The sequence below is a fragment of the Camelus dromedarius genome, chromosome 10, assembly GCF_036321535.1.
Source record: "Camelus dromedarius isolate mCamDro1 chromosome 10, mCamDro1.pat, whole genome shotgun sequence".
Taxonomy (NCBI): Eukaryota; Metazoa; Chordata; class Mammalia; order Artiodactyla; family Camelidae; genus Camelus; species Camelus dromedarius.
The window spans coordinates 21,801,778-21,814,292 of NC_087445.1; the positions used below are offsets into that span (position 1 = coordinate 21,801,778).

Here is a 12,515-nt window from a genome sequence, read left to right on the forward strand (position 1 = left end):
GGTAACCTGGAGCCTTTTTTGGTTACACATGAATGTTAGGATTATTTGTTCTAGTTCAACAAAAAATGTCATGGGTATTTTGATAGTGACTGCATTAAATCTGTAGATTGTTTTGGGTAGTAGGACCATTATGACAATATTAATTCTTCCAATCCAAGAGCACAGGATATATTTCTTTTCTGTGTATCATCTTTAATGTCTTTCATCAATATTTTTATAGTTTTCAGAATATAGGTTTTTCATTTCCTTTGTTAAGTTTACTCTCAGGTATTTTCTTTTCTTTTTTTTTGATATGATGTTAAATGAGATTTTTTTCTTTTTCTGATAGTTAATTATTAGTGTATAGAAAAGCAACAGACTTCTGTGTATTAATCTTGCAACTTTGTGAATTCATTTATTAGTTTTAAAAATTTTGGGGTGGAGACTTTATGGTTTTCTATATAAAGTATCATGTCATCTGCAAATAATGACAGTTTTCTCTCTTCATTTCCAATTTGGATGCCTTTTGTTTCTTTTCCTTGTCTGATTGCTATGGCTAGGACTTCTAATACTACGTTAAGTAGAAATGGCAATAGAGGGCATCCTTATCTTGTTCTTGAATTTAGAGGAAAGGCTTTTAGCTCTTCACCTGTGAGTATGATATTAGCTGTGGGTTTGTCAAAAGTGTTCTTTACTGCTTTGAAATATATTTCCTCTACACCCAATCTGAGGAGTTTTTTTTTTTTTTATCATGAATGGATATTAAATTTTGTCAAGCCCTATTTCTGCACCTATTGAGAAGATCATGCGATTGTACTGTTCCCACTGTTAACGTGGTGTATCACATTGATTGATTTGCAAATACTGAACTATCTTTGCATCCCTGGAATGAGGCCAACTTGATTATGGAGTGTGATTCTTTTTATATATTGTTAGATTCTGTTTGCTAATAATACTTTGTTGAGAATTTTTGCACCTACTATCATCAAAGATATTGGCCTATGTTTTTTGTTTTTTGTAATGTTCCTGTCTGGTTGTGGTATCAGGACAATGGTGGCCTCACAGAACGAATTTGGGAGTGCTCCTCCATTTTTTGGAATAGTTTGAGAGGATAGCTATTAGCTCTTCCTATATGTTAGAATTCCCCTGTGAAGCTGTCATGTCCTAGGCTTTTGTTTGCTGGGAGCTTTTTTAAAAAAATTATTATAGATTCAATTTCACTGCTAGTGAACAATCTGTTCAAATTGTCTGTTTTTTCTTGATTCAGTCTTGGTAGCTTGTGTATTTCTCAAAATGAGTCCATTTTTTCTAGGTTGTCCAGTTTGTTGCCATATAGTTATTCATAGTATTCTCATGATTTTTTTTGTATCTGTGTGGTATCAGTTATTTCTCTTCTTTCATTTTTATTTTGTTTATATGGGTCCTCTCTGTTTTATTCTTGGTGAGTCTGGCTGAAGGTTTATCCATTTTGTTTATCTTTTCACAAAACCAGCTCTTGGTTTCACAGATCTTTTCTACTGTTTTTAAATCTCTATTTTATTTATTTCCCCTCTGATCTTTATTATTCCTGTGCTTCTGTTGACTTTGGATTTTATTTGTTCTTTTTCTAATTCCTTTAGGTGTTAAGTTAGGTTGGTTGAGATTTTCTTAAATGCTGAGGAAGGCCTGTGTCACTATAAACTTCCCTCTTAGAATTGCTTTTGCTGCATCCTGTAGATTTTGGAGTGTTGTATTTCCATCTTCATTTGTCTTGAGGTATTTTCTAATTTTTCTTTGATTCCTTCATTGACCCCACTGTTTTTTCAGTAGCATGTTGTTTAGTCTCGTGTTTGTTCTTTATATGTTTTTCTTTCCATAACTGATGTCCAATTTCATACTGGGTGGCCAAAACTAATCCTTAATATAATTTCTATCCTCTTAAAATTGTTGAAATCTCTTTTGTGGTCTAGCATATGGTCTATCTTGGAGAATGTTCCATGTGCACTTGAAAAGAATGTATTCTGCTATTTTTGGACATAATGTCCTGTAAATATCTATTAAGTTCAACTGGCCTACTGCATCATTTGCGACAACCATTGTCATTGATTTTTTTGGTCTGAATCTTCTGTCCGTTGATGTAAGTGGGTGTTAAAGTCCCCTACTATTATTATGTTATTGTCAATTTCTCCCTTATGTCTGTCAGTATTTGCTTTATCTGTTTAGGTGCTCCTGTATTGGGTACATATATATTAACAAGCATAATATCCTCTTCTTATATTGGTCCCTTTATCATTACATAATGCCCTTCTTTCTGTTTTGTTATAGCCTTGGTATTAATGTCTGTTTAATCTGATAGAGTATTACTACCCCTGTTTTCTTGTCATTTCCATTTGAATGAAGTATCTTTCCATTCCCTCACTTACAGTCTATAGCTCTGAGGTGAGGATCTTATAGGCAGCAATAGCAGGGTCTTATTGTTTTATACAATCAGCCAACCTGTCTTTTGATTGGAGCATTTAGTCCATTGACATTTAAAGTAATTGTTGATAGGTATGCACTCACTGCCATTTTATTACTTGTTTTCCAGTCATTTTTGTAGTTCATCTTTGTTCACTTCTTTTTTTTTGTTTCTTCCCTGTGGTCTCATGATTTTCTTTAGTAGTATGCTTGTGTTCCTTTCTTTGTGGTTTTTGTGTATCCATTGTAGGTTTTTGATATGTGGTACCATGGCATTCATATCTCTTGTCTTATAGCTATATCTACTTGTTTGAAACTGGTAATCATTTAAAAGTTCAAACACACTCTAAAAGATCTACATTTTCACACCCCTCCTATACATTTTGTTCTTTGGATGTCATATTTTATATCTTTATGTTTATCCCTTAACTTTTTATTGCTGTAATAGCTTTTTTTTTTTTAACAGTTTCTTTGCCTTTTAATCTTCATTCTGGAATATTTACGTGGTTGAGCCTCATCCTTACTACCATATATTTGCCTTTCCTAGTGGGATTTTCCCTTTCCTATAGATTCTTACCTCTTTTCCACTTGGAGGAAACCCTATAACATTTCTTTTATGGTAGGTTTAGTATTGGTGAACTCTTTTAATTTTTGCTTCTCTGAGAAGTTCCTCATCTCTCCTTCTATGTTAAATAATAATATTGCTGGGTAGAGTATCCTAGGTTGTAGGATTTTCTCTTTAAACACTTTGAATATATCATGCCACTCTCTTCTGGCATGCTGTTTTTGCAGAGAAATCAGCTGATAGCCTTATGGGAATTCCCTTGTATATGACACTTTGCTTTTTCTCTTTCTGTCTTTGGAGCTGTCTCTTTAATTTTTGCCACTTTAATTATGGCATGTCTTGGTGTGGAACTCTTTGGTTTCATCTTGTTTAGGACCCTCTGTGCTTGCTGTACCAGATATCCTTTTGCTTGTTTAGGTTTGAGAAGGTTTCAGCCAAAATTTCATCAAATACATTTTCAATCCCCTTCTCTCATTCTTCTTCTGGGACACCTCTAATGTGAATGTTGGTAAGCTTAATGCTATTCCAGAAATATCTTAAACTATTTTCACCTTTTTTAAAATTTGTTTTTCTTTATGCCACCCTGAATTGGTGATTTCCATTAATCAATATTCCAGATCACTTCTGTATTCTTCTGTATCACTTAGTCTGCTATTCATTCCTTGTAGTGTGTTTTTTATTTCAGTTATTTAAGTCTTCATTTCTGATTGGGTCTTATTTATTTATTTATTTATTTTGTGTGGGGGGGGTAATAGTTCTTTTTTATTTTATTTTTTTAGTTTCGTGTTAAAATTTTCAACATGTACACCTATTCTTTTCCCTAATTTACTTAACATTTTTATTACAAATGCTTTGAAATCTTTACCTGGTAAACTATTTCAATTTCATTATTTATTTTTTCACGGGTTTTCTCTTGCTCTTTAAATTGATAACAGTTCTTCCTTTCCATTTGGCTTAACCTTTTATGTCTTTATGAATTTATGTGACAGTTACCTATTGTGCTCTTGAAGGGATGTTGTTATATGGGAGCATCCCTACACACACTGCGTGTGCTCATTGTCTGTGGTGGGAGAGCTATATGTGATGTGGATGCAAGTCACATCTCTCCCCAGGGTTTGCTGGCAGCTATCACCTTTGTAGGGGGTGGGCCTAGAGATGGAGTGGCTAGAGCGGGAGCCAAGCGTGAAGCAGGACCTCCCCTCTGTTCAATGGTTGTCACAACATTATCAAGTAGGGTATGATCCTAAATTGTGGGGGCAGAAGCCTTGAGGGTGAGACCTGAGTTAGTTTCGTTCCATTTAAGTGTGTGCTTTCCCCCCTCCTCATACCTGGACCCTTCCCCAGAGCAAGGGAGTACTGAAGCAAGTGGGGCCCAAGCAGGCTGTCGGCTGTAGACAGAGCCTCTCTGATGCACTGCCTGTGCAAACCCCAGCAGTTATTTCCCTTGATCTGCTAAGACACAGCCTAAAGCACAAGTCTCCTTTGTCTCTCACAGTCAATCCCTGGCTCCAGCCTTTGCCATCTGGGGCTGCTGTAGAGCCACACCCAAAGCAGGTGGGGCACAGGTGGACTTTCAGAGTGTACTGGGGTATGAGCTGTGGTGGAGAGGCCACCATCAGAGATCTGGGCTGCTTCTGATGCAATGTTTGAATAAGTGCCAACAATGGCCACCACCATGCCATCCAGGCTCCACTCCATGACCTGGTCTCTTCTGCTTCCCAAAGTTGAGTTTTCTTCTTGGTTGTGGCCGTGCCAGATCCAGTGCCACAATGTGACAAGGAATGGGGACTAAGCATTCACTCAGTTTGGGCTGGGGAGAGTAAAGGGGCAGTTGTGGGAAACCCAGCAGCTGCTAGATTAGTCTTCTCTCCTCCTTGCCTCAAGAGCAAGGCAGCCCATGAGTTCCTTAAGAGTAGAGTCCAGACTTCCAACAGCCTTCCTGTTAGTCCCAGTGATCCTCCAAATAACCAAGGGAGCTTGTCTCTGCCATGCACTCTCCAGGACTTAGGTGCCTTATCTGTGGCTCTCAATGTTCACTTCCTAGGGTGGGTATCTGTCCTTGTATTATCTGTTTTCTTCTGGGTCACCTCGAAGGGTCACAGGTTCCAAATCAGTCACTTTTCTTCCCTTCCTATCCAATCACATGTGCTTCTTTCTAACAACCTTGCTTGTACAGGAGTCTTTCTTCCAGATTCCAGTTAATTTTCAGTGAAGATTGTTCCACATGTAGATGTATCTTTGATCTGTCTGTGGGAGAAGGTGAGCTCCACATCCTCTTACTCCAACATCTTGATCTGACTCCCCTTACCAAAAACAATTTAAACCAGAAAATAGTAAATTTTTTAAAGTCATAAGAAAAAAAAAAACCTGCCAATGCTGAATTCTATATTTAGTGAGAATATCTTTGAAAAATGAAGATAAAATAGAGATTTGTTTTTTTAAGTACATAGAAGTTGAAAGAATTCATCACCAGCAGATGTCACCAGTAGATTAAAGAGAATCCTTCAGGAAAAAAGAAAACAATATCAAATGTAAATCCGAATCTACAGAAAGGAAGGAAGCATAGTAGAAATGGTTCTCAGGAGAGAAAGATGAGAGACATCTATGCTGATTATATTTGAGACTCCAAGCTAAATCCAGATAACAATTTGAATACCTGGGATACCAGTGTTTCAGAAACCAGTGAAGGAGACAATATGAACTCTCCTCCTCCCAAGGTCACACTGAGTCTACAGCTACATAGGAAACAATTTCCTCTTAAAAAACCCTAAAGGCTGGCTGAGCGATTATTACACATCAGGTAAATGAGAAGAAAACCACACAGAAGTAGAGAGGAGAGGCCAAGATACAATCTCGCCATAAACCCTTACGCCAGCATGGCAATTAACAACCAGGAGAAAACTCAAAACCCAGAGCTTCTCCCCAAGTAGAAAAGGGTTTGAACTCCACTTTGGGAACCTCAACTTTTAGGACCTGTACCTAAGAGATAAGCCCCCCAAATATCTAACTTTGAAACTCAATCGGGCTCATATCTCGAGACCCACCAGACTATAGTGATCTGGGTAGGCTCATGCACTCAGGTGTACCCATCCCAGGGCTTAGCTAAGAGGCAGCCAATCATGCCGACCTGCACTCATTTTAAAGTGCTGGCCTGACAGACAGGCGTCTAATTTAAAAAACACACCTAGGAGCCTGCTGGAACACTCTATGGGGACAAAGACTGATGAGTATCATCTTTGCACCCTCCCTTCACCACCCTTCAGAGGACCAATATCTCCCAGGAGAGAGCTTTATATGCATTTGGTGCCCTGATTTTTATGGCTACCACCCAGGAGACACCTCCCAAAGGCTCTGAAGACCAGAGTAACTTGTATTCCCAATAAAATGGGACTGTGATAATTGGTGTCACCCAGAAAGAAGCACATACCTGTCTTTTACATCAATTTATGTGTCTGCTGCCATGGGACACTTCTACATCACCTATCTCTGGAGGCTAGTGGGGCTTACACTGTGAGTCCCATGGTACTGTACTAAATGGAGAAAGAGTCCTTTACCAGCAACAACCCCCAGGGCACAGCAACAGAAAGAGACCCAGGGGTGTGGTCTTTATGACTGCAGCCTGAGGGGCATGATTCTAATTGAATATGCATCTAGGGGCTGACCGTAATCCTTTCCAGAGGACTTGGAAGATGGGCATCAAGTTTATAATCTCCCCCTGCCACACTCCAGAGCATGAGTGTTTCCTAGAGGTAAGTACTACACACAGCTGGTGCCCTCATTTTTATATCTAGTGCCTTGGTCTTTATAGCAACCTAGAGGATGCCCCTTGATCACTTGGCTCTAGTAGCCAGAGGGTCTTCCATTCCTGGATCCCATGGGAGTATGGAAATTAGAGAAACAGTTCTTGGCAGGCTGCCATCCCCAGGATAACGTGCAAACAGCAGGTCGAGGCACATCACCTAGCCTTTCTGTAAAGAACTCTTTGCATGTCCTGGAGCTCTGGTCTGAGATTGGGAACACGTCCAGTGGACTACAAAACTGCTGTCAAGGAACATTGTCTATGGACGCCATCTTGGTACTCCCCTTCTGCCTTGCTCCAGCTCGCTGGTGTCTCCCAAAGTAGAGCCAAGACAGTTGTCTGGAGCCCTGATTTTTATCCTTGCTCTCCCAGGGAAACCTCCAGATTGCCTAGCCAGTGGAACTTACACTTGTGGTCCCACATGACTATACATATTTGCATACTTTTAAAGCTGTTGCATAAGCATCTAGTCTACATGGCCTGAATCTAGGTGCTCAGAACCTCCCCTTAAGGACACTGACAGATCTTGGCACACCCTAAATGACTGGAAGCTCTTAAAAATATAATAGGCTGCTTGAACATGTAAGTCAATAAAGTTAGAACACTCCCTCACACCATACACAAAAATAAACTCAAATGGCTTAAAGACTGAAATATAAGACAAGACTCTGAAAAGAAAACACAGGCAAAAGATTCTCTGAAATAAATCTTAGCAATGTTCTCCTAGGACAGTCTACCCAGGCAATAGGAATAAAAGCAAAAATGAACAAATGGGACCTAATTAAACTTATAAGCTTTTGCACAGCAAAGGAAACCATAAGCAAAACAAAATGACAACCTAGGGAATGGGAGAAAATATTTGCAAATGATGCGACTGACAAAGGTTAAATTTCTAGAATATATAAACAGCTCACACAACTTAGTAACAAAAAAACAAACAACCCAATCAAAAAATGGGCAGAAGACTTAAAAAGACAACTCTTCAAAGAAGACATCCAGAAGGCCAACAGGCACATGAATAGATGCTCAATATCGCTAATTATTAGAAAAATGCAAATCGAAACTACAATAAGGTATCACCTCACATCAGTCAGAACGGCCATCATTAAAAAGTCTACAAATAATAAATACTAGAGAGGGTGTGGAGAAAAAGGAACCCTCCTACACTGTTGGTGGGAATGTAAATAGCTGCAGCCACTATGAAAGACAGTATGGTGGTTCTGTTAAAAAACTAAAAATAGGCTTATATGACCCAGCAATCCCACTCCTGGGCATATATCCAGAGAAAACTATAATTTGAAAGATGCACGCACCCCAATGTTCACAGCAGCACTGTTTACAATAGCCAAGACATGGAAACAACCTAAATATATATCAACAGATGACTGGAGAAAGATGTGGTACACACACACACACACACACACACACACACACACACACACACACACAATGGAATACTACTCAGCCATAAAAAAGAATGAAATAATGCCATTTGCAGCAACATGGATGGACCTAAAGATTATCATATTGAATTAAGTAAGACAGACAGAGAAAGACAAATATCATATGATATCACTTATATGTAGAATGTAAAAAAATGATAAAAATTCTATTTACAAACCAAAAACAGACTCACGGACATAGAAAACAAACTATGGTTACAAAGGGTAAAGTGCGGGGAGGGATAAATTAGAGGTTGAGGATTAACAGATATAATTACTATATATGAAATAGATAAACAACAAGGACCTACTGTATAGCACAGGGAATTATATTCAATTTCTTGTAAGAACATAATGGAAAGAAATCTGAACGTAAAAAATTTATAGGTATGTATATGTATAATTGAATCACTTCGCTGTATACTTGAAACCAACATTCTAAATCAACTACACTTCAATAAAAAATTAAAAAAAAAAAAGAAAAAGGAAAAAGCTAATGTTTCAAATCTGACCATTACCTATTTCAAATACCCATAACTTACCACAAGAGAAACCTAGCATTACAAAGATTTGATTGCTTGGGTTACAGCCATTTGCTACAGACCTCGGGGATAATTTACATGTTTTGGTTGCTTTGAAATATTACTTGTAAGATTTGGAAATCATTTTAAGGTAACAGTCACATAAACAACTCTGGTTTGCTAAAAGAATTGTGAGTATATTAAATATGTTCATTAAGAATAAAAGAAAAGATTAAAAAACCCACAATACGATATTATCTTACACCTTTCAGAATGACTATTATCAAAAAGATGAGAAGTAACAAATCTTGGTAAGGATGTGAAGAGAAGAGAAGAACTCTTGCACTCTACTGGTGAGAATGTAAATCAGTACAGCCACTATGCAAAATAATATGGAGTTCACCAAAACATTTAAAATAGAACTACCAATATGATCCAGCAATTCCACTTCTGGGTATTTATGCAAAGAAAAGGAAAACATTAACTCAAAATGATGTATGTACCCCAATGTTCACTGCAGCATTATTCCAGATAATGTGACCATATGACTTCCAGAAAAATGTAATGTCATATGAAAATGAAGTATTGATAGTGAGTATAATCCCTTGTATTATCTATAAAACTTTGAACAAACATACGAGTAAAACTTTATCAATGAATAATGAAAACGAATAGTTTTCTCCTTATCAAATATCTCTTTAAAATTTTTAATAAACTATAAAACTAACTTTTAGGTGTTCTATTTGATTTTCTCATGAGAGGTGAAAATGTTAAAGAGATATGAATGAGTAAAGCAGTGGAAAGAGGGGGAACAGGGTAAGATTCTTAGAAGAAATTAAAAATAAAATATAAAGAACTGGATAGTTTTATATTGCCTCCATTAAATATTTATTGCCATAAAAAATTACCTTCTTTTCTCTCTGCTATAATTGTATTCAATTCCTGTATCGTTGCTTTATCAACAGACATATGTACTTTAAGTTTATCCAATTCTTCTTGAAGATTCGTCCTATAAATTAGCACAGTAAACAACTATTTAAATGCATAAGTTAAGGAATAATGTAACAAATATACAAAGGCAGCAAAAATATTTTAAAATATATGAATTAGACAGTAGTAAAATAAAAGCAAAAGTATATTAATATTAACAAATCCTAACAATTAAAACTGAATTTTAATGAGGATCTGGAAAGTAAAATGTTTCAAGTCATTTTTAACTTTATCTAAATAAACATGCTAAATACTTAAAGCATAAACTATATAATTTAAGAAATCATGTATTGAGGTACCAGCCTATTTGTTAACACACAGATATGCTATGTAAAATAAAAAATATTAATACACACCATTCAAAGCAAAGAGAGTAAATCTCTAGATGCCAAGTAAAGACAGAGAAACATTACTAGTAAAATGGAACTGAGCTACCATGATGAGAGACTGGTATCAAATACTGCCCATGGAGACCTGAGACTCTGAGACCTGAGTGGAGATGGAAGTTTATGTGCAACACCCTTCATGGCTGAGAAACAAAACTGGGCTAACTGTAGGAGGCTGGGAGACACAATTTTGCCTAATGAAAACCTCAGTATCTGAGCTTATTTAGCTGAAGTTCCATTAAAAAGAGCCATCCTGCCCTAATCTTAGGGCAAGACAAAGTCAACCCTGTGAACTCAGAATCCTAAGCCTACATTACCAGTTTCAAACTAGAGCCAACATTGGCTGAGACCTGAAGAGTTGACAGCAATGTGAAAACTGGTTTATGGCCAGTGTACAGGCACATACAATCATTCGCTGCAGAGAGGCTTCTATGATTGAGAGAATGGACTGTATAAAAACCACCACAGAAAATAATTCTCAAAGAAGTCAACTTTGCAAATAAGAATAAATGTATGAATAAGTTCAAAGCCATGAATAACAGCCAATATACACCCCATTCAAAATGAGAGAATGCACAGCAATGAAAGAGGTATAAAAGAGAAATTCAAAATGAGTTTTTATAAAATTGGAGTTCTTAAAATGTTGGAAAAAAGAAAAAGAGGTGACAAACATACATTAAAAAAAAAAACAGGGGTTTATGAAACAAGAGCAGACAAATAAGAAAAAGAACCAAATAATATATCTGTAAATGCTAAATAAATCTGAAGTTAGTAATAACAACATAACCAGAATTTAAAACTCAGTGTGTAAGTTAAATAGCACACAGATAAAGCTAATGAAAATTGGTAAACTCAGAAAGAACACAAAGATACAAAGAGAAGGAAAATAGCAACAATCTACAGTGTGTTGGAATGAGAAGGCCAGAAAGTATCTAATAAAAATTATTCTGAGAGATTGAGAAAATGGGGAGAAGACAATATTCAACATACAATGTCTGAAGCTTGAGAACTGATCAAAACTATGAATTAACAGATTAAGAAAGCATTAAAAATTGCAAATAGCATTTACAAAACTACATTCACACTTAGAAATATAGTGAAACTAAAGGACACCAAACAAAAACAGACAATTTTAAATTCAAAAGATTGAAAAAAAACCAATTAACAAGCAAAGAACTTAGGAATGACAGTAGACTTTGGATATCAACAAGAAAAGCCAGAAGGAGAATAAGTAATATTTTCCACATTCCATAGTTTACTATCTATAGATCCTAGATGAAAGAAATATTAAAGACTGTATTTGAGGAAAAAAAATAAACTCAAAAGCTATGAGGGAATGATGATGAAAGACATTTGTAAATGTGTACATGAACTAAGCAAACATTTATTATGTAAAGCAATCGTAGCAATATCTAAGTGAAGGTAGAGATAAAATTAGGTAGAACTAAAATTCTGAACATAATGATGTATGTTGAAAGAAAGAGTTAAAGCATTTAAGATCTTTGTATGCTAAAAGAGGGTAGAGGTATACTGATGAACTTTAGACAGTCAAATAATATGTTATAATTTCACAAAAAATTTAAAGAATGAAAAACAAATATAAACTTTTAAGTCAAAGGAGATCAAAAAAGAAATCAAAACATAATCAAATTGAAGGCAAGAAAAGGATTTTTCAAAGGAGCATAAAAAATAAAATTACACTGAGAAATTAATATTAAAAATAACGATGATCATTACATAATGATCAAAGGAATTATTTACCAGGAAGATGTAACAGTAGTTCTAAACTTTAATGTACTCAAGAAAATAAGAGATACAATTCTTAGAATAATTCAAATAAAAAGTTACATAAAGTGAGAAAAAAAAGTATTATCTGCTTTCCCTCACTCAATTTACTTCTTGAAAAAAATGTTGTTGACAGTTTGTATACTTAAACACATTCATAAAGATTTTAAAAATTAGGATCTTATGATACACATTTGCAGCTTCTCAGGTTGCAGATTGATGGGAAGGGCACACACACATACAAACATATATAGCCATCCACACAGTGATTAAGTTTAAATTATATGCTTGCTTTGTTTGGCTAAGAACATGGAACATAATGTACATATAGAACATAAGATGGCCCCACAAAGAAAAAGCAGATGTAACTCATATCAACTTACTTTTTCTTGGCTCTCAGATCACTAATCCAGTAGAACACAGGGCTATAGTTGTTGGAAACATTATTTCATGTTCTTTAGAGGTATTCTATGCCTACAGCTTGTTTGTGCTTTTTTTTTTTTTTTTAAGAATTCACACAGTTCCTACTTTTAATACAGAGCATTTATAAACATTAGGGACAACCTTGTTCTTGAGTCAAACTATGCACCAACAAACCACATCTTAATGGGT

General features: G+C 36.0%; 1 protein-coding gene across 1 annotated transcript in view; it reads right to left on the reverse strand.

Annotated features, from left to right (window-relative positions):
- The window catches only part of CNTLN (centlein), a 247,837-nt gene that overhangs the window by 98,992 nt on the left and 136,330 nt on the right, over window positions 1-12,515 (reverse strand). Inside the window, exon 13 of the mRNA XM_010988164.3 lies at window positions 9,651-9,751. Within this exon, the coding sequence (XP_010986466.3) occupies window positions 9,651-9,751 (101 nt within the window). The remainder of the gene's footprint in view (window positions 1-9,650; window positions 9,752-12,515) is intronic.